At 36.4% G+C, this 23,922-nt stretch overlaps 1 protein-coding gene across 1 annotated transcript in view; it reads right to left on the bottom strand.

Annotated features, from left to right (window-relative positions):
- Positions 1-23,922, bottom strand: part of FAT4 (FAT atypical cadherin 4) — a 172,455-nt gene that overhangs the window by 44,135 nt on the left and 104,398 nt on the right. The window contains exon 7 of the mRNA XM_060012960.1: positions 6,521-6,701. Coding sequence (XP_059868943.1) covers positions 6,521-6,701 — 181 coding nt within the window. The remainder of the gene's footprint in view (positions 1-6,520; positions 6,702-23,922) is intronic.

Below are 23,922 nucleotides of genomic sequence, written 5' to 3'. Positions count from 1 at the left end.
TTGGAGGGTAGCGAGATAATAGACATCTTTCAAAGCTTTCTCCTTTATGCCAACAAAGAAATGCCCTTGTTGGAACTAACTGGTGTTTCTATAGTTTGGTTTGTGTCCGTAAAAACGTAGCAACAGCAAGTGCCTAATAGAAACAGCAAGAAAAACCTTGCATTGCAGCCAGTGCACATTTCTCCTATGAAGTTCATCATTTAAAACAAACATTTCAGCATCTTCATCCTTTTTAGAGACATAATGAACCGTTGGGAGCTATTTCTTTTTTTTTAAATAGAGGTTCTATAAAATGAGAGCTAAATAGAAAAAGAATAAAGAAGGAATTTGGTTGAGAAATGATATTAATATTGATAAAGTACTTGGTATCACTCAGATTTGAACACCCTTTGACACACCCACATGCCATGATCAGGAGTGAGAACAGCACTGACTATATTTCCTGGACCAGAAATGACTTTACAAAGTGTAATTACTATGCTTACACAGTAGAAGCTATCTATTCCCTTTATCAAAATAAAAATAACACAGGTTTGTAAATGATTTCTCAAAGTTAGAAATTCAGGACTCATGAAATAATCATATTGCCTTACCTTTTGGAGAAAGTCTGTAGACACCTGGATTATGAGAATTACGTGACTTTACTTTGGGAAACTTTGCTTCTATCGGTAGGTGTAGAAATGACCAAATAAGTTAATAGGGGTTGCAACAAGTGCTTCATAGTGCCACAAGCTTTCTTACAGCTTTATGGCAGCAAAGGTCAGGGTTCACTCAAATATTTGTTCCCTTAAGCATTTACAAATAAAAATAAGAAGGAGGCAAAATGTATGTAAATTTGATTTGGATGCTTTGTATGTGAGAAGACCATGGTATGTTAGAATGAACAACGTGTTGAAAGGCAAATGATGTGAGTTCTGGCCCAGGTTGAACTAAATAATCCACAGAGGAGCTCTGTACTATCAATTCTTATTCTTTATTTTATGCTATTGCACATAAGATTGTCTGTTTAAAAGTGGGTAATATATTTATTAGTTTTAAAAATTAAAGAATAAAAGTGTATCAACAGTGTATTTTAAATATGAGATATTCTTTAATATCTCACAATATCTATAATACCAGTTTCAATCAAATTTATTCTTGTAAGTTACAAAAAGAAAGAGATAAAAGAAACATAGGGGACAATATAAATGGATGGACTGCTGAGATCACATGCCCAGGTTTTCCCTACTTGTATTATTTGAGTCTTGTTTCACTTCTCATCTTTTCATGCATCTCTCTCCTGCTTCTCTGGTCCACATTAATTTCTTTTAAGGTTATGAACTTAGATCAAGTCTTGTGCTATCTTCTTAACAGCTAAACACCTACGCTGTTCTTTACAACTTTGCAGCATCTTACTGTGTTCTTAGGGTGCGCCCAGCAGACTACAAGGCATTTTATATACGCTCTCATTGAAGCCTCAGAACAATCCTAACAGTTTGGTTTTGTACTACATTTTTTATCGATGAGGAATCTGAGTCTAAGGGAGGCTAATCTAGTTGCACAGAGAAACATGAAACCTATAAATGGTACGTGGAGACTTTGAACTTCTGTCTTTATGACTTCAACATGCACTTTTTCCATTATCCTACAGTAGATGGAAGGTGGGACACAGCCTGGGGGGATGTGAGTGAGACAAGGCACACTGTAGCTCTTGCTAAGGCCAAAAGGGACTCTTGCTCAGGTTTGTCGATGTAGAATCAGTTTACAACGATTTAGTTCAATGCAAATCAACAAGGTGTTAATTTTTTTTCTGACTCAAGAAATTACTGTTTCAAATTACTGGCATAAACTGATCATTGTTATCTAAAATCTAAATCAACTGTTGTTGCATTTGTAAAGCTGAAATATCCCCATTTGATTTTTTGAAACTTTTTTTACCTCTTCCTGAGATTTGCTATGGTCATAAGGCACTGCACTGTGGGCTGCTAGAATACAGTGATTTAGTAATAGTTTAGAAACTGGACTTTGGAACACAGTTCCCTTGGACATGAATTTTGATCTCATTCAAGTACTTAAATTCATAAAGTTTCTTAGCCTTTCTAAGTCTTCTCTATCTATAAAGTATTATACATATATGTATTCCTTTCATTTGGTAGTTTTGAGCATCAAATGTAATTTCTTTTGAAAAGCACTTGGCAGAGTAATTAGTATGTGACAAGAATTCAAAGTTTAGGTTTACACACATAACAGTATATATACGTACATAATTATAATAATCTATTATATATAATCTCTTATAATCCATCTTTAGGTAAATGGATGAACTAATAGAGACATGGATAAGTAGGTAAAAAAAATTCTGTGCTCAAACTTATACCCTAGATGGAAGAAAGACACATGGAAAAGTAAATACAAAACCAGGCAGTATGTTTAAGTGCTATGAAATTGCTCAGAAGCATTGTTTAGGGAATTCAGAAGACAAAGAGATCACTTTTGATAGAAAAGCCTTTCTTGGAGAAATGTAAATTTAGGCTAAGTCTTAAAGAGGTTACCCACCTTACAATAGTATCGTAAAGGGAGAATGAAGGTATTTTAGGCTATTTTGTTTTGTATTTTGTTTTCTGTAAAGAACCAGTTAGTAAATACTTTCAGCTCTTTAGGCCATCAGATCTCTGTTGCAACACTCAACTTGCTGTTTTAACGCAAAAGCAGCTGCAGACGATACGTACATGAATGGGCATAGCTATTTTTCAGTAACACTTTACAAAACTAGGCACTGGGTCGAATTTGGCTTGCAGGCTGCTGTTTGCAGAACCCTGGTCTAGGATATAGAAGGATTTGAACAGAGCCATAATGCTTGGAAAAGCACAGGTCCTTTTCCCAGGAGCAGAAAGTGATCCAGTGAGGCTGAAAGTTTGGCTATACATTTGTACAGAATAAGCTTGGAAAGATGCTGGGACTGTTTACGGAGTGGCTGGAATATGCAGACTGGGCGTTATGCCCTAGGCAAACTGGAAGTTGAAAGATGTTGAGGAGGGGGGAGTATCATTAAAGCTACGCCACTGAGCTAGCTGTTTCATGTTACTGCCATTTTCCTTTCATTCACTGACTCAGGCTTTGCTTTATCCAAATCACTTTCTACAACACTGAGAGAGGAATCATCATAAAACATAAACTAATCATGTTATTGCCCATCTTAAAACATTTCAGCTGTTTCTCCTACTAGACACAGAAAGAAATGTGAATTTTCTCCTATGGTATACAAGGCCCGTTCCTAACCCACACCAACCATACTGAAGAGCTTTGTTTTTCTGATGCTGTGTTTTTGCATAGATTTGGCTTTGCACCTGTTATTGTCTTTCCCTAGAATGCCTTTCATCCCTTGTTTGTCCATAAGCAACTCCTCTGTCTTTCCAAAACTCATCAATTACTTGAAGCTTATATTTATTTCCTCAGGTATCACTGAGTATGCTGTTCTTTCCACACATTCTGTTTAAACTATACTTGTTACAAGGTACTATAATTGTAATATTTCAAAATTACCTTCTATATTAAAGTGTTCTTATTAGAACTGCAGTGCTTAACTCCTCAGAACTTAACAAAGTATCTGGGACATCGTAAGGGCTCCAAGATTATACAGGATCATGTAATATATAGATTGGAAGGATTAGAAACCAGAGTAAGGAAAGTAAGTTAATTTTGATTATAATAGTCCAGGCATGATGTAATTATGGACTGAACTAGGGTCTTGGCAGGAGGGATGCACAGAAAAGAATGAGTGCCAGAGGCATTAGGAAAGAAGAAACATGAAAACTTGTCCACTGAGTGAGCGTAGGGGGAGAGAATGACTGTTAGCCATCAAGATGGGAGGATGAAGAAAGCAAGGCAACATCATTAAAAGAGCGCAGTACACCAAGATGAGAAACAGAAAAGGTTATTAGTTTCTGATATGTTGTTCTTATGACTTCTACCTCTATGTAGAAGTGCCTCCTAGAGAGTTTTAAAGACGGGTGGGAATCTCCAGGGTAGAGTCAGTGTTGATACAATAGGTTTAGAGGTTTTCTGTCTAGTTTTCTGGGTAACTTTTCTCATGGCTGCAGCCATGGAAATGGATGATTCTCTACTCTCTCTCTCTTTTACTCTTTCTCTCTCTCTCTCTCTCACACACACACACACACACACACACACGCACACATACACACACGTGCGGGAAAATAAAGAAAGGAAAGAAAAGGACTGAGAAAAAATGCTGTGGCGAAGGTCCAAATTTCTTTGGAGAGCTAGAAAGAGGGGATACAGAAGGCAAATTAGAAGGTGTGGTCAGAGACGCAGGATGAGAAATAAGAAATAACATTTACACAGACACTGAGGAGAAAAAAATAATGTCAATAAGAAAGGCTGACCTGTGGTGCAAATATTGCAAAAGGCAAAGGAAAATAAAGACTCAGAAATCACTGGACTTGATAAATTTCAGTAGAATCTTCGAATAGTCTTTTTTGGTAAAGCAATGGAGGAGAAAGACTGAGAGATTTTCAAGAATAAATGGCCAGAGAAAACTATGAGGCAGTAACCCACCCTCTCAAAAATGTGGTGTGAAAACTGTGAGGAAAAGCAGCAGTTGTAAAGAATACTAGGATCATTCATTTAATGCATTTATTTAGGTGCCAGTCACTACTATGTTGTAGAAGAATATATTAGGAATAAAATAGATATTAGAGTGATGAAAAGAAAAAAAAAAAAACTAGTATAAATTTAGTGACTTTCATGTCCCAATAATGTGTTAGAGACATTTGCACATATTAACTGATTCCATATATGATACTTGGCACCTAGTAATTGGTCAATATATATTTAATTCTCACAAATTTCGAAAGTAGCAATTCTTATCTCCACTTTTACTGATGGATACACTGAGCCTTAGAGACACTAAAATGACTTTCCTAAGTCATGTAAGTAAATAAAGGAACCAGGACTCAATACCAGATATTCTGAGCATTTCTATAGGGATAAAGGTATGATCAAGGAAAGAAGGATTACCTGAAGATCCAGAGCAAAATGTAGTAACTGTTGAATTAATGATTTGAGGGAAATCGAATGGGATGGGATTAGGAGCACAGAGAAAGGGATCTGCCTTTGAATGTCAACCCTGTTGATACAGTTTTGTGACTTTCTCCAATGTTATGACAGAAAAGAATTAAAAGTGAGGTTTTGAATGGAGATTTGGTCAGTTGGGGAAAAAAAAGGAATATATTTCTATAACAGCTAAATTCTGGAATAGGTGTCTGGGAAACAAAGATATAAACTAGATAAAGATATAAACTAGATAAGCTAGTAATTAATGCAGGCTGGTTTACTAGAAGGGAAAATATTAAAAGTTACGTAAAGTGTTTAACTCAAAATAAGTATTCCATCCATTAAAATGCATAACTTGATCAAACTGGTAGAAAGAAGAATAGAAATAAATATTTTGGGGGTAGCTGCTGTGCAAAAGATCATGTTAGACCATATGGGAAAATTAACATCACACATAAAAGGTTGTGCTTTTAGAGAGTCCATCAGTAGTTGGGTAAATGACTTAAATATGTAATACTTAAATAGTCAATATAAACATTAATACATAAAAGCTCTGTTAACCAGAGGAAAAAGTGGATTTTCTCCAGGATTCCATGAATAGCAAGGAGTGATTAACATCCAAAATATATATTCCATTAAAAACATATCAAGCCAGAGTAAATAAGATTTAGGTTGGCATAACAACTTACTATTCTGTGAAAATATTTTTCATTTAAGTTGTAATATTTGTCAATTTAAAGTGAACATAATAGTTTTTTGCAAGATAAAAATGGCATGAATTTTTATCATATCTGACTATAGGATGGCACAGTCGTTTGAAGACTTTTCACCGATGGGTTTTAGCCCAGGGACTCTTGGCTGGCCATGGCTGCTTTGACAAAGAGAGTATTATGGAAGTGATTCTACGCCGTTTCAAGGCCTGGCCTTTAAGATCATTAGCAGCTTTCACCTGAGGTCCCTGTAACCCAGAGGTTCTTCTACCATATAAAGAAGTCCAACTACCCTGCTGAAGAACCACACTGAGAAGCTCTGAGATCGCATGATCAGAGAAGGGGTCCAGCTGAGCCTAAAGTTCCAGCCATCCCTGCCAAGCCACCAGGCATGCGAGTGACGCTATCTTGGACCCTCTAGGACACAGTCACCAGGTAAATACCATAAGTGACACTAGTCAACCACAAGAAGCAGAAGAATCTCCCACTGACCTGTGCCCTAATTCCTCAACTACAAAATAATGAGATACAATAAAAATATAAATAAAATGAATAAGATAAAATTTTAGAATGATACATAAAATCATTATTGTTTTAATCCTAATTTTAGGCATAGTTGGTTATTCAGCAATAGATAACCACAACTGGGCTATGAGTTAATGCTACAGAATTTCAGCAAAATGAAGCATTGTGTGCATTTAGTCCAAAGACTAATGTTTAATGAGAAAAATAATTAAAATTTACAAAGTAATATGTACCTGATAACTGCATTTGTTGAAGCATCAGCATCTGAGGCATTTACCAATAAAACATCTGTCCCCGTTGGGTCATCTTCAGGAATTGTTGTGAAATACATTTTACTGGCAAAAGTGGGGACATTGTCATTGACATCATCCACTATGACATTGATAGTTCCAGTTCCAGTCAGAGCAGGGGATCCTAGAAGGAAAAGAAAATCAAGTCTTAATGTTCATAAATAACAAAAATAATAGCAAACTTAACAATTAGCTGTAGACAGAACTATGGAAGAGAATTTAGAAGACATTCCAAAGTAAAATTTGTGAACACATAGGCAAGTGATCGAGTGATTTTTAGTGTTGTTACAAGAAAAAAATGTTTTTATTTAGGGACTAGTATTCCAGCTCTTTCCTAGTGATACTGCACAAAAGGAATACGTCAACCTCTTATTCTATTTTAAAGGTGCTGATTCAGCAATGCAGAACACAACAATATCATTTAAATGCCACAAAAGAGGCACTTACAGTAAAATAGCTCAAGCCAGATTTGGAGAATACCCCTGGGCCTGGAATAGCTGGCCAGCTGACAAGGCAGAGTTAAAAACTGTATTCCTAGATGTGACTCTCAATGCTATTGTCAACAAAATTCAACTGGGCTTCTGAGGCCTTTAAACCCCCTTTTCTGTACTAACCAATATTTGTTTGCAGAAATCTTAAAGAAGAAAGCTTCAAGTTAACATCAAAACTCTAATCTTCCACTTGCTGGAAATAACACTATGTCAATGAGCTGACTCGAAATCATTTTTATTGCATGTATTTAATATTTAAGGTAAATGTGAAACAATTCATTTTTATTTCCTGTTCCAGTTCCGTTATCAGCATATAGTGAAAACCTAGCGTTTAACAAAATCTTGGGGTACACGGCCTGTACTACACAAGGTTAGCAGACTCTTTGTGGTGAGGATCAGATGACATATTTGGTTAGACTCTGTGGGTTGTCCCACAGGTAAATGGCAAATCATCTGCCCTTAGTTGTGTTTTCAAACTTTAATTTCTCTAAATAGAAATAATGAAAGTCTGTTTAACTGTATTTATGTACAATAAAATAAAGCCCTGGATACTCTCACTTTCTGTTTAAGATACTATTCTTTCTCCCATAAAATTATCTCCTGTTAAACAAAGATTAAATTCTACTTATTTCCAGTACTCAACATTTTGTAAATAAAGCCATTCATTCACTCGCTCATTTGTTTCTCTGTAAAATGTTTATGGAGTAACTCTTTAGTATCAGGATGGTGTTGAGATTCACAGCCTTCCAATATTATTTTTTCATAATAATATTCTAGTGATTTGCTAGTATTTCCTTACTACTATTCAAACTTTTTCCTATTAGATTGTTATTACTGATGGCATAGTACCAATCAGCTTTTATGCTCAAATGTATAGGAACCAAAATCAACAGACTAGAAAATTAAGGAATGCAGTGGTTTTAGTGATCTGGTATTTTTGTGCTCTATGTAAGGAAGCTCAAATTCTACGTTAGATAAAAAATGTGTAAGACCACTTGAACTGGGCAGTGTAATGAGGCATGATACCTCCCGGAAACCTATGCAATTAAATTTAGGCTGCAAGCTGACCTTTGTTGCCATATATATCCTTCTCCGTGACATAATATATATTAAGCGTTCCATTTACATTCACATATTTTTAAATTCATGACTGCAGAAATCCTACTTTTTAGGTGTTTGATTTTACATTAAAGGAAAGAAAACTAGTTCTCACTTTTTGCTTTTTTTGTACAATCGACTACAGATGTTTAAATACTGTAATTGCCTTTTTACTAGTAATTGCCTTTTTACTAGTCACTTAAACAATGGTAGGCTGATGTCACAAACATTTCACACCCAGAATAGATCTGGAAGTATTATAAACACTGAAGGAGGAAGCACATTAAAATAATACGTTTTAAATCTCACTCAACATATTAATAATGATAATTGCAAATATTTACTGAGTCTTTAGGTATTCAAGTACTGGTTGAAGAAGTTTACTTGCATTGTCTAATCTTCATAAGTTAGTACAACTCTTATCTCCATTTTATATATAAGTAAACTGAGAGAAAGGCTGAACAACATTTTTAGGGCCACAGACTTAGTGGGGAATGGAGCTGGGATTTGACTTGAATGTGGAGCTGTTGACTACTGGCAAAAAGCCATAAGGTGTTAGCAGCTGGACAGGTACTGCTCAGTGAGATGCTCTGGGACCCTGGGCAAGCCGATCCCCGAGAACAGCATGAGGCACAAGCTAGAGAAAGAGGTCCATCTGTGAGGGACTCTAGCTATTGTCGAGGTTGTTTGTGGAGCATTTGGAGACAACAGTCTGGTCATGAATTTTGAATTTTTCATAGCACATGTTAAAACCACAATCAATTTTTCTGGGGTATTCTTTTTGGCCAATGTTTGGCCTAAAGCTCTTGAATGTGTTTAATTACATACAGTTGGATGAAATGGAAGTTAATGATGTGAATGATGTTAGTATTTCTCCCACTGGTTGCATTAAAAAAAATAACTAGAGGATATCTGTGCTTTTGTGTGGACAGAAGGGGATATCATGGGAAGGAGGCTGTACATCTGATGAATTGAGAGAAGGGATAACTAAATCAATGTCCCAGAGGACATGAAGGGCTCTTTTATCTCTTTTATTGACATTGTACTCCACTCACTAAATCTGTCTCCTTATATGCAAAATGGGAATAATGAAAATAGGACCTACCTCAAAAGAGGTGTTGAGGGGAATGTAACATGCTTAGGATAGTGGCTGGTACATAGTTAAAATGTATTCTATAGTACTCTTTGTTGTTGTACTTGTTTTAGAAACAGAAAAATGGAACATTGACCTTTTAAAGGTCCGTTTTTAATCCTACAGATTTCTGTGTCATAGTTCTCAGGATTTTTGTTCCTCCACAAAACTTTCAAGTCAATCCTATGATAATATTATTCAGGAAAAGATTTGGAATCATTCTTTTCTTTTAATGATTTTTTTGTAGTTATAAGTATATGAAATACTTAGCTTTCAAAACTTTCACAGCTTTGTGGAAGACGTTGAATTGAAAGTTTAAAAATGCAAAATCTAAAAATTTACAGTGAGAGTTTGAAGAAGACCTGAATATGTCTGATATGCTCTCTAATCAACAGTGTTTAAACTTGTTAAGAAATAACACAGTACTGCCAAACAAAGGTTTCATCTTTGGTATTCTAAAGTGTCTGATGACACACTTATGGAAAACCTCATAAAATGATGACTAAATCATTTGGTCAGGAACATGTGATTTCTTTCCTTGTCTATAAACTACATAAATATTGTTGCTAATGTGTTTTCTGAATTAGTAAGCAAAAAGAACAAAACATTGTTTACCCAGGAAAATATTCAGCAAGTTCAATCTCCATACCAGAGAATAATTTTTTCACAAGATCTTAAAAGCGCACCAGCGACAACAGATGGGCCTGACTTGAGAAATGGCCCCATAGGTAATCCCATATCCACATGGGACATCTTCTTAAGCCAAGAACCAGGCCCAGAGTCCCCTTTTCTCTTCTTTTTAGCAGCCACAGCCCACTTTCAAAGCACTTGGGGTTCTTCTCTTCCTATTTTCTTCAAGAATTGATAGAATGAAACACAATCTCTACAGTGGCCTCGCTTTCTTGTTGCCCCAGGGGATGTGCACGAAGGTCTTATTTACTTTTTTAAAGTTTTACAAGGAAACTTCACAAAGACAACGTTCTACATTTCTAAGTCTTTTACTGAGATTTAACTTACTCCGAACTCTGCCTCCAATATTTTTCATTCATTCTTGGGGGTGGGGTTTTCCATCGCACACCTCACTCCAGCCTCAGACTTATGCACTATAGCAGGAGCTCCACAAGGCCCTTCCTCTCAGCTTTAGGCAGGGAGATGAAATCAAGGGACAAAAAGCAGCAATGCCCCTGGATTTCAAGTGAGTAAGCCTCATCTCTACACACTCTTCTCAGATGAAGGACACAAGTTCCCTAGTCCTTGGCCCACACAGACTTTAGTGCTTCCTCGTCTCCTAATGGAGTGATGAAGTCTTGTTTTTGTTGTTGTTCTTGTTGCTATTCTGTGTTTGTTTGCTTGTTTTTGAACCCTTCCTCTTAACTATGTGAAAAACTGGTCCTGGTGCTTATGTTCCTGTTTCCCCACATCTTTTTGGTTATAGCCCATGTGAAGTGCTGCATGATGTTCACTATTACTTTATCTTTGGTCCAGAACTTTCTGCTGGTTCCAGAGTCTCGATATTAGTATGTCAAAAACTCAAGTCTTAATTATTCTGTGTAAACTTAGCCCACATATTTATATATAAATTGAAAAACATATGTGCAAATACATATACACATATATATTTATAGATACCTATTATTGAACATTTATTTGATAACAGATATATGTATGACTATCTTATATATGTATTACTCATTTAATATACAGATTCATGAAGTAAGTATTACTATTTAATTTTTTAAATAAAGAACTTTAGACCCAAAGAATTTGAGCAACTTATTTACATTCAGCCATAGTGGCAGAAGGAAATCAGTTTTGAACTCTTAAAAAAAATATCTTTTCTCAGTTCATTAGGCTCAGATAAAAGTATGCCACTCTTATTGCACATTTTTACTCTATATTATTATTCTTATCAATGTACTTCTGCCATATTCTCTATTAAGTTACAAACCAATTGAGAGCAGAAATAATTGTTTAATTCATCTTTATATAAAACCATAATGCATACCAACAGACCTTGTCCTCAATGTTTATTAACTTCTCCTTTGACTCAATATATGGAAATCTGATCTAGTGACTACATGGCTGAAAGTTCAAAAAGCTGAACAGTTCTAGAAATATACATCTGGGAATATAGGTTTTAGCCTATGGCCAGGGTCAGAGAACAAGACTGTCGACAAAGGTCAAAGTTTTGGAGATAGTCTACTACTTATAACAGAGGGTCCCAATTAATCCTGAATCCCATGAGAAGAATCAGAATACCAGGGGCCAATGTTTAGCTTGGATAGATCTGATAAGGATGAATTATATAGGTAGTGGCGTACTAAGGCAAGATTACTCGATTTCATCTGGAATTGATTTATGAGAACCAGATGCAAACAGAAAGAAGAGGGAGGATGTAATGACACAGGCTGCTGGTAGAATACAGTGAGCCAGTGAAAGGGGTTGAAGAAACAAATGAAATAAAAGGACAAGATCTCAGAAATTTATAGTTGTAGATGTTAGGAGGGTACAGTGGACATTTGAAATGCAATCAGAGGTCAGATGATAAAATGAACTTTAAATTTAATTTTGTGAAAATTATATGTATTGTATACATCATAATCTGTGTATATATGTATATATATATATAAATAAAATAAATATAGGTAAATTGATAGGAACCTTCTGAAATTTTTAGAGCAAACAGAAAAAAATACATATGATTCTGAAAATGTGCAAAAACACATCTCACACACACACACACACACACACACACACACACACACACACACACACAGACTCTTCACAGCTTAATCTTCTGATAGTCCATTATAATTGGGAAGTTCCAAGCCTCGTCTGAGTCATATTTTATACTCTTATTTGGGAAATGATTAAACTGGTATTGCCTTTTAACACTAGTGGCCTAAAAAGATCAAATATATCAAAATAGAGCTTCTCTGGTGGCGCAGTGGTTGAGAGTCTGCCTGCCAATGCAGGGGACACAGGTTCGTGCCCCGGTCCAGGAAGATCCCACATGCTGCAGAGCGGCTGGGCCCATGAGCCATGGCCGCTGAGCCTGTGCATCCGGAGCCTGTGCTCCGCAACGGGAGAGGCCACAACAGTGAGAGGCCCGTGTACCGCAAAAAAAAAAAGTTCAAGGAAACTTAAAATAAGATTTTAAAAAGAGGAGACCTTCAAGATGGAGGAGGAGTAAGACGCAGAGATCACCTTCCTCCCCACAGATACACCAGAAATACATCTACATGTGGAACAACTCCTACAGAACACCTACTGAATGCTGGCAGAAGACCTCAGACTTCCCAAAAGGCAAGAAACTCCCCACGTACCTGGGGAGGGCAAAAGAATAAAGAATAAACAGAGACAAAAGAATAGGGATGGGACCTGCACCAGTGGGAGGGAACTGTGAAGGAGGAAAGGTTTCCACACCCTAGGAAGCCCCTTCACTGGCAGAGATGGGGGTGGCAGGGGGGAAGCTTCAGAGCCATGGAGGAGAGCACAGCAACAGGGGTGCAGAGGGCAAAGTGGAGAGATTCCCGCACAGAGGATCAGTGCCGACCAGCACTCACCAGCCCGAGAGGCTTGTCTGCTTGACCGCCGGGGCAGGCAGGGGCTGGGAGCTGAGGCTCGGGCTTCGGAGGTCAATTCCCAGGGAGAGGACTGGGGTTGGCTGCATGAACACAGCTTCAAGGGAGCTAGTGCACCACAGCTAGATGGGAGGGAGTCTGGGAAAAAGTCTAGAACTGCCTAGGAGGCAAGAGACCATTGTTTCAGGGTGTGCGAGGAGAGCAGATTCAGAGCACCACCTAAACGAGCTCCAGAGATGGGCATGAGCTGCAGTTATCAGCGCAGACCCCAGAGATGGGCATGAGATGCTAAGTCTGCTGCTGCAGCCACAGAGAAGCCTGTGTGCGAGCACTGGTCACTATCCACACCTCCCCTCCTAGGAACCTATGGAGCCCACCACTGCCAGGGTCCTGTGATCCAGGGACAACTTCCCCAGGAGAAAAATTGGCGTGGCTCAGGCTGTTGCAATGTTACATCAGCCTCTGCAGCTGCAGGCTCACCCCACATACAGTACCTCTCCCTCTCCCCGGCCTGAGTGAGCCAGAGCCCCTAATCAGCTGCTACGTTAACTCTGTCCTGTCTGGGTGGGAAAGAGATGCCCTCTGGCGACCTACACACAGAGGCGGGGCCAAATCCAAAGCTGAACCCTGGGAGCTGTGTGAACAAAGAACAGAAAAGGAAATCTCTCCCAGCAGCCTCAGGGGCAGTGGATTAAATCTCCACAATCATCTTGATGTACCCTGCATCTCTGGAATACCTGAATAGACAACAAATCATCCCAAAATAGAGGCGGTGGATTTTGTGAACAACTGTAGACTTGGGGTTTACTGTATGCTACTGACTGGTTTCTGGTTTTATGTTTATCTTCGTTTAGTATTTAGAGTTTATTATCATTAGTCGATTTGTTTATTGATTTGGTGGCTCTCTTCCTCCTTTTTTTTTTATATATATATAGATATATTTTTTTTTCCTTTTTCTCTTTTTGTGAGTGTGTATGTGTATGCTTCTGTGTGAGATTTTGTCCGTATAGCTTTGTTTTTACCATTTGTCCTAGGGTTCTCTCTGTCCATTTTTGTTTCTTGTTCTTTTTTTTTTTCTTTCTGTATAGTTTGTAACACTTGTTATCATTGGTAGATTTCTTTTTTGGCTTGGTTACTCCCTTCTTTCTTTCTTTTTTTTTTCTTTATTACTTTTTAATATTTTTTATTTCAAAAACTTTATTTTATCTTATTTTACTTTACTTTATTTTTTCTTTCTTCTTTCTTTCTTTCTCCCTTTTCTTCTGAGCCATGTGTCTCACAGAGTCATGGTACTCAAGCCAGGTGTTAGGCCTGTGCCTCTGAGGTGGGAGAGGCAAGTTCAGGACATTGGTTCACCAGAGACTTCCAGGCTCCACGTAACATCAAACAGTGAAAGGTCTCCCAGAGATCGCCATCTCAATGGTAAGACCCAGCTCTACTCAATGACCAGCAAGCTACAGTGCTGGACACCCTATGCCAAACAACTAGCAAGACAGGAACACAACCCCACCCATTAGCAGAGAGGCTGCCTAAAATCATAATAAGGTCACAGACACTCCAGAACACACCAACAGAGATGGTCCTGCCCACCAAAAAGACAAGATCCAGCCTTATCCACCAGAACACAGGCACTAGTCCCCTGCACCAGGAAGCCTACACAATGCACTGAACCAACCTTAACCACTGGGGGCAGACACCAAAAACAACAGGAATTACAAACCTGTAGCCTGCGAAAAGGACACCCCAAACACAGTAAGCTAAGCAAAATGAGAAGACAGAGAAACACACAGCAGATGAAGGAGCAAGGTAAAAACCTACCAGAACAAACAACTGAAGTAGAAATAGGCAGTCTACTTGAAAAAGAATTCAGAGTAATGATAGTAAAGATGATCCAAATCTTGGGAACAGAATGGAGAAGATACAAGAAATGTTTAACAAGGACCTAGAAGAACTAAAGAGCAAACCAACAATGATGACCAACACAATAAATCAAATTAAAAATTCTCTGGAAGGAATCAATAGCAGAATAACTGAGGCAGAATAACAGATAAGTGACCTGGAAGATAAAATAGTGGAAATAACTACTGCAGAGTAGAATAAAGAAAAAAGAATGAAAAGAATTGAGGACAGTCTCAGAGACGTCTGGGCCAACATTAAATGCACCAACATTCGAATCATAGAGGTCCCAGAAGAAGAAGAGAAAAAGAAAGGGACTAAGATAATATATGAAGAGATTAGAGTTGAAAATTTCCTTAATATGGGAAAGGAAATAGTCAATCAAGTCCAGGAAACGTAGAGTCCCATACAGGATAAATCCAAGGAGAAACACACCAAGACACATATTAATCAAACTATCAAAAATAAAATACAAAGAAAAATATTAAAAGCAGCAAGGGAAAAGCAACAAATAATATACAAGGTAATCCCCATAAGGTTAAGAGCTGATCTTTCAGCAGAAACTCTACAAGCCAGAAAGGAGTAGCAGGACATATTTAAAGTGATGAAAGGGAAAAACCTACAACCAAGATTACTCTACGCAGCAAGGACCTCATTCAGATTTGATGGAGAAATTAAAACATTTACAGACAAGCAAAAGCTAAGAGAATTCAGCACCACAAAACCAGCTTTATAAAAAATGCTAAAGGAACTCTCTAGGCAGGAAACACAAGAGAAGGAAATGACCTACAATAACAAACCCAAAACAATTAAGAAAATGGTAATAGGAACATACATATTGATAATTACCGTCAATGTAAATGGATTAAATGTTCCAACCAAGAGACATAGAATGGCTGAATGGATACAAAAACAAGACCTGTATATATGCTGTCTACAAGAGACCCACTTCAGACCTAAGGACACATACAGACTGAAAGTGAGGGGATGGAAAAAGATATTCCAGGCAAATGGAAATCAAAAGGAAGCTGGAGTAGCAATTCTCATATCAGACAAAATACACTTTAAAATAAAGACTATTACAAGAGACAAAGAAGGACACTACATAATGATCAAGGGATCAATCCAAGAAGAAGACACAAAAATTGTAAACATTTATGCACCCAACATAGGAACATCTCAATACATAAGGCAAATGTTAACAGCCATAAAAGGGGAAATTGACAGTAACACAGTAATAATGGGGGAATTTAACACCCCACTTTAACCAATAGACAGATCATCCAAAATGAAAATAAATAAGGAAACACAAGCTTTAAATGATACATTAAACAAGATGGACTTGATATTTATAGGACAACCATCCAAAAACAACAGAATACACTTTCTTCTCAAGTGCTCATGGAACATTCTCCAGGATAGATCATATCTTGGGTCACAAATCAAGCTTTAGTAAATTTAAGAAAATTGAAATCATATCAAGTATCTTTTCTGACCACAACACTCTGAGACTAGATATCAATTACAGGAAAAGATCTGTAAAAAATACAAATGCATGGAGGCTAAACAATACACTACTTAATAACCAAGAGATCAGTGAAGTAATCAAAGAGGAAATCAAACAATACTTAGAAACAAATTACAATGAAAACACGACAACCCAAGACCTATGGGATGCAGCAAAAGCAGTTCTAAGAGGCAAGTTTATAGCAATACAATCCTACCTCAAGAAACAAGAAACATCTCAAATAAACAACCTAAACTTACACCTAAAGCAATTAGAGAAAGAAGAACAAAAACACCCAAAGTTAGCAGAAGGAATGAAATCATAAAGATCAGATCAGAAATAAATAAAAAAGAACTGAAGGAAATGAAAGCAAAGATCAATAAAACTAAAAGCTGGTTCTTTGAGAAGATAAACAAAATTGATAAACCATTAGCCAGACTCATCAAGAAAAAAAGAGAGAAGACTCAAATCAATAGAATTAGAAATGAAAAAGAAGTAACAACTGACACTACAGAAATACAAAGGATCATGAGAGATTACTACAAGCAACTATATGCCAAAAAATTGGAAAACCTGGAAGAAATGGACAAATTCTTAGAAAAGCACAACCTTCTGAGACTGAACCAGGAAGAAATAGAAAATGTAAACAGATGAATCACAAGCACTGAAGTTGAGACTGTGATTAAAAATCTTTCAACAAACAAAAGCTCAGGACCAGATGGCTTCACAGGCAAATTCTATCAAACATTTAAAGAGCTAACACCTATCCTTCTCAAACTCTTCCAAAATATAGCAGAGGGAGGAATACTCCCAAACTCATTCTATGAGGCCACAATCAACCTCATACCAAAACCAGACAAAGATGTCACAAAGAAAGAAAACTACAGGCCAATATCATTGATGAACATAGATGCAAAAATCCTCAACAAAATACTAGCAAACGGAATCCAACAGCACATTATATGGATCATACACCATGATCAAGTGGGATTTATCCCAGGAATGCAACAATTCTTCAATATATGCAAATCAATCAGTGTGAGAAACCATATTAACAAATTAAAGGATAAAAACCATATGATCATCTCAATAGATGCAGAAAAAGGTTTTGAAAAAATTTAACACCCATTTATGATAAAAACTCTCCAGAAAGTAGACATGGAGGGAACTTACCTCAACATAATAAAGGTCATATATGACAAAACCAGGTCACCATCATTCTCAATGGTGAACAAATGAAACCATTTCCACTAACATCAGGAACAAGACAAGGTTGTCCAGTCTCACCACTATTATTCAACATAGCTTTGGAAGTTTTAGCCACAGCAATCAGAGAAAAAAGAAAAAAAAAAAAGGAATCCAAATCGGAGAAGAAGAAGTAAAGCTGTCACTGTTTGCAGATTACATGATACTATACATAGAGAATCCTAAAGATGCTACCAGAAAACTAATAGAACTAATCAATGAATTTCATAAAGTAGCAGGATACAAAATTAATGCATACAAATCTCTTGCTTTCCTATACACTAATGATGAAAAATCTGAAAGAGAAATTAAGGAAACCCTTCCATTTACCATTGAAACAAAATAATAAAATATCTAGGAATAAACCTACCTAAGGAGACAAAAGATCTGTATGCAGAAAACTATAAGACACTGATGAAAGAAATTAAAGATGATACAAACAGATGGATAGATATACCATGTTCTTGGATTGGAAGAATCAACATTGTGAAAATGACTATACTACCCAAAGCAATCTACAGATTCAGTGCAATTCCTATCAAACTACCAAAGGCATTTTTCACAAAACTAGAACAAAAAGTTTCACAATTTGTATGGAAACAAAAAAGACCCCGAACAGCCAAAGCAATCTTGAGAAAGAAAAATGGAGCTGGAGGAATCAGGCTCCCTTACTTCAGACTATACTACAAAGCTACAGTAATCAAGGCAGTATGGTACTGGCACAAAAACAGAAATATAGATCAATGGAACAGGATAGAAAGCCCAGAGTAAGCCTATGCACATATGGTCAGCTTATTTTTGATAAAGGAGGCAAGAATATACCGTGGAGAAAAGACAGCCTATTCAATAAGTGGTGCTGGGAAAACTGGACAGCTGCATGTAAAAGAATGAAATTAGAACACTCCCTAACACCATATACAAAAATAAACTCAAAATGGATTAAAGACCTAAAGGTAAGGCCAGACACTGTAAAACTCTTAGAGGGAAAACACAGGCAGAACACTCTTTGACATAAATCACAGCAAGATCCTTTTTGACTCACCTTCTAGAGAAATGGAAATAAAAACAAAAACAAACAAATGGGCACTAATGAAACTTAAAACCTTTTTCACAGCAAAGGAAACCATAAACAAGACAAAAAAACAACCCTCAGAATGAGAGAAAGTTTTGCAAATGAAGCAGGTGACAAAGGATTATTCTTCAAAATTCACAAGCAGCTCATGCAGCTCAATATCAAAACAAACAAACAATGCAATCCAAAAATGCACAGAAGACCTAAATAGACATTTCTCCATAAAAGATATACAGATTGCCAACAAACACATGAAAGGATGCTCAACATCACTAATCATTAGAGAAATGCAAATCAAAACCACAATGTGGTGTCACCTCACACTGGTCAGAATGGCCATCATCAAAAAATCTAGAAACAATAAATGCTGGAGAGGATGTGGAGAAAAGGGAAACTTCTTGCACTGTTGGTGGGTATGTAAATTGTTATAGCCACTATGGAGAACAGTATGGAGGTTCCTTAAAAAACTAAAAATCGAACTACCATACGACCCAGCAATCCAACTACTGGGCATATACCCGGAGGAAACCATAATTCAAAAAGAGTCATGTACCACAATGTTCATTGCAGCTCTATTTACAATATCCAGGACATGGAAGCAACCTAAGTGTCCATCAACAGATGAATGGATAAAGAAGATGTGGCACATATATACAATGGAATATTACTCAGCCATAAAAAGATATGAAATTGATTTATTTGTAATGAGGTGGATGGACCTAGAGTCTGTCATACAGAGTGAAGTAAGTCAGAAAGAGAAAAACAAATACCGTATGCTAACACATATATATGGAATCAAAAAAAAAAAAAAGAAAGAAAGATGGTTCTGAAGAACTTAGGAGCAGGACAGGAATAAAGCCACAGATGTAGAGAATGGAGTTGAGGATACGGGGCGGGGAGGGTAAGTTGGGACGAAGGGAGAGAGTGGAATGGACTTATATATACTACCAAATGTAAAATAGATAGCCAGTCAGAAGCTGCCGCATATCACAGGGATATTAGCTCGGTGCTTTGTGACCACCTAGAGGGGTGGGATAGGGAGGGTGGCAAGGAGACGCAAGAGGGAGGAGATATGGGGATATATCTATATGTATAGCTGATTCACTTTGTTATAAAGCAGAAACTAACACAACATTGTAAAGCAATTTTACTCCAATAAAGATGTTAAAAAAAAAGATTTTAAAAAGAAAATGTTTCAGGCAAATGCTCTATCCGAAAATACATCTTTAATAAGTGTAATGAATGAGCCTAACCATCTAATTAAAGTTCAAACTGCAGACATTTTACATTTTTTGTTAGACCCTATAAATTAAACATACTTTCTTGAAACTTGAACGACTATTCAGCCGAAATAGTATTTTTGCTTAACTGAAATCTGTTGCTTTGCCACAAAGCCGATTTGTTCTTGACATCAAACATTTGGTGAAAGGGTCCCGACTGGGTGCTTGTTTGTTGTAATAAAGTATTAGCTTCTTTTTTTACCCATGCAGTAAATGCATATTTCTCACAGTAAGTAAGCCGTTCCCTGAAAATGTATTGAAAGCCATTCAATATTAACATTAAATTATGTGGTTAGATTTAAATCCAGAAAATACTTGAAGCAAGTAAGTATATAACATTTTAAATATGACCATCAGCTTTTATCTTAAAAATTTCATTTTATAATATATTACTGCTAATTAGTTTTATAAATATGTTTATATAAATTAGGTATATACACATTAGGTAACATTTTATTTTTAATCATTTCTCAGGAATCTTTATCAAAAACACTGTATTTCCTTAATATAAATTCCTATACTAAATAGAGGTGACAAGTAAAACTAAAGAAAGAACTTAGTGATGTTATGAAAATGAGACTGAAAAGTGGCCCACAATATAAATGTCCTTAATGCCGCCGAACTGTACATTTAAAAATGGTAAAAAAGGTAAATTTTACATTATATGAATATATAAATTTGGGCCTATACCCTGAGAAAACCATAATTCTAAAAGAGCCATGTACCACAATGTCCATTGCAGCACTATTTACAATAGCCAGGACATGGAAGCAACTAAAGTTTCCATTGACAGATGAATGGATAAAGACGATGTGGCACATATATACAATGGAATATTACTCAGCCATAAAAAGAAATGAAATTGAGTTATTTGTAGTGAGGTGGATGGACCTAGAGTCTGTCATACAGAGTGAAGTAAGTCAGAAAGAGAAAAACAAATATCGTATGCTAACACATATATACGGAATCAAAAAAAAAAAAATGCTACCGATGAACCTAGTGGCAGGGCAGGAATAAAGCCTCAGATGTAGAGAATGGACTTGAGGACACGGAGTGGGAGGGGGAAGCTGGGGCGAAGGGATAGTAGCATGACATATATACACTACCGAATGTAAAATAGATAGCCAGTGGGAAACAGCAGCATAGCACAGGGAGATCAGCTCGGTGCTTTGTGACCACCTAGAGGGGTGGGATAGGGAGGGTGGGAGGGAGGCTCAAGAGGGAGGGGATATGGGGACATATGTATGCATATGGCTGATTCACTTTGTTGTACAACAGAAACTAACACAGTATTGTGAAGCAATTATACTCCAATAAAGATCTATTTATAAAAAGTGTTTATAAAGTAATAAAATGTAATGGAAACTAAATATTGTATCCCCCACACAAAGCATGTCATGAGGAGTTACTTTTTGGAGAATATTTTAAAAGACAACCTCTCAACACACGCTGAAACTCTGAAATACGAGAGGCTACCACCAAATTTGAAATACAACCTGCTTCCTGCCTACTTGCCTACTGAAAATATCAAATTAATATATTATGGAATAATTATCAAAATAGGCCACAAAATAAGATCAAGTTTTAACAAGATAAAATTTAGAAGATTTTTGAAAAGAAAAAATTTCCTCATAATAAGCCGACATTATTTTGTATTATATTTAATATTTATCCTTTAGGTAATATAAACATTCTCTTTAATATTTCAAATTGTTTGTTTCCATTTCAAACTTGGGTTTCCTTTGTCTACTCAGATTTATTGCTTAAATTGAGTAAATGAAAAGTAGACTGCAATTATCAAATTTTAATTCTATGCAACATGATGGCAATTCTAGATCTTATTTAGTGGAGTTTTGGAAGTTAGATCATCTTTCTTTTTGTATTTTTATCTTATGAATATACAAATGAAATTCTATGTAGGAAGAACTGTTCCTACTAAAGAGTAGCTGATTTAAAGTAAATTATTTAAATAAATGATTTATGATAATACTTAGTTGCTAACAGATTTTATACAAAAACTTACTAGAAATAAGAGGAAGTAAAACAATAACCAGTTATCAACCTTGGAAACAAAATTCTCATCTAAGACAAATACTCCAATGGAAATAACCAAAACTTCCTTCAACTTAAATATATAATTAAGTGAAATGCAAGTGATTTCTGGTAATTGAAGATTACCCTAGCACAATCTGATTTATGAAATCATTGGTGCCTTATGGAAAGTTCTCAAGCAATTTTCATTATTAAAAATGTTCTTCATAACAGACAAGGCAAGCTCTTCTTCAACATCTTCCCACAAATAACACTGACAAATGCAATCTTCCTGGAACAGTTAAAAAACAACTCTCTTCAGATCTAAAATATGATATGCCACATTTATGACCTCTCTTTTGATTATAGAGACATTTGCAATGCTGTGACCCTCTCAGCTGAACAATGTGACAGATAGTATTAATTTAAATGTCATCATATCCTCACCAAGAAAATAAAGCATAGTGATTAGCCCTTTTAGATTTTAGGATTAACTTTTGCAAAAGCATCATGTATCCCCTCCATCAAAAAGTAATTTCCAATCCCTGCATAAGAATGAAGTTTATTCCCTCTTTCAGTCAGATGATAAATGCCTTTAATTAGGAATGTTAATAACTGAACTTTTCCCCTCAGACCTATTAATTATGCTAACACATAGACAGTGCATTACCAGACTTTTTGGCCAAATCTATAGCCAGAATATCTCTATATTCCTTTAGTATATTAGACTGAGAACAGATAAATAAAGGTAATGTATTTAATTGGTACACAGATTAATCTCCCACCCCCAAATTAAATGCAAATACACATACAGTCCAATTGACTTATTGTATGTGCATGTATGTGTATATTGTACATATTGTATATTCTTAGTATAATATTTAACATTTGATTTGCACTCTATAAAACCCTTGGATATGCATTTCCTGATCTGATGAGAACAGCAATCCTTTGATTTTGAATTCATGAATATTCTTATTTTACTTGCGGTCTTAATGGCAGAGAGCCAAAATTTCTTTCTTTCCTTTTTTTTTCCTTTGGTGCAAAAACCAGTGCTCTTTTTAATATAAAAATAATATTTAACCCAAAGAGAATAAACTCTTTAAACATGTTTTACATAAAACATAATATGGTAGATGAGCTAATCTGTGGGAAACTGAGTAATGGTTTAAAAATGGTCTCCTTGATCAGGTTTAGTGGCTTCAAATCCTATTTCCACTGATTAACAGCTGCAGACCTAAATCAAGTTGCAAACCTTCTCAGTTTTGTTTTTGTTTTACTTTTAATCCCTAAAATTGGAATCCAATTTACAAGGCAGTTATGAGATTAAATGAGATACTATAATAAAAACTCTGGTATATACAAGCACTCAGCATGCACAGGATGAATATCCTCTAAAGTTTGACTGCCCAAGTTGTATCTCTACTCAAACGTCTTTTCTGGGAACTAAGCTTTTATATCTATCTACCTGACATCTCCACTGGAGATCTCATAATATCTAAAATACAATATATCCAAAAAATAATTAAGGATAATCCACCCTAAAAAACTTTTGTGGGACTTCCCTGGTCGCCCAGTGGTTAAGACTCTGTGTTTCCAATGCAGGGGACGTGGGTCCCATCCCTGGCTGCCAGGGAACTAAGATCCCACACGCCACGTGGCGCGGAGGAAAAAAAAAACTTTTGTTTTAACATCCCCAAATTTCTCTGGCCAATTTTCTAGGACTCATGATGGATTTGTCTCTTTTCCTAATGTCCTGTACCTCCAGTTCCATCATCAAGTCCTATTGGCTCAACCTTCAACATGGATAAAATATTAGCTCATTCACACCACCTCCACACTGTCTCTAATTTCAAACACTCTCAGGGATTTGCTGTCATGGCCTTTAAATCACCATCTCTAGTCTCACTGCTGTCTTCACCACTGCCACAAAACCAGATCTCTTCTCCACAAAGCCAGATCTCTCCAAAATCCCCTGTCACTCCCCTGTCCAAAGCTTTAATGAGACT

This window comes from Delphinus delphis, chromosome 5, assembly GCF_949987515.2.
Source record: "Delphinus delphis chromosome 5, mDelDel1.2, whole genome shotgun sequence".
In the NCBI taxonomy this organism is placed as follows: Eukaryota; Metazoa; Chordata; class Mammalia; order Artiodactyla; family Delphinidae; genus Delphinus; species Delphinus delphis.
This window is presented reverse-complemented; position numbering and strand designations above follow the sequence as displayed.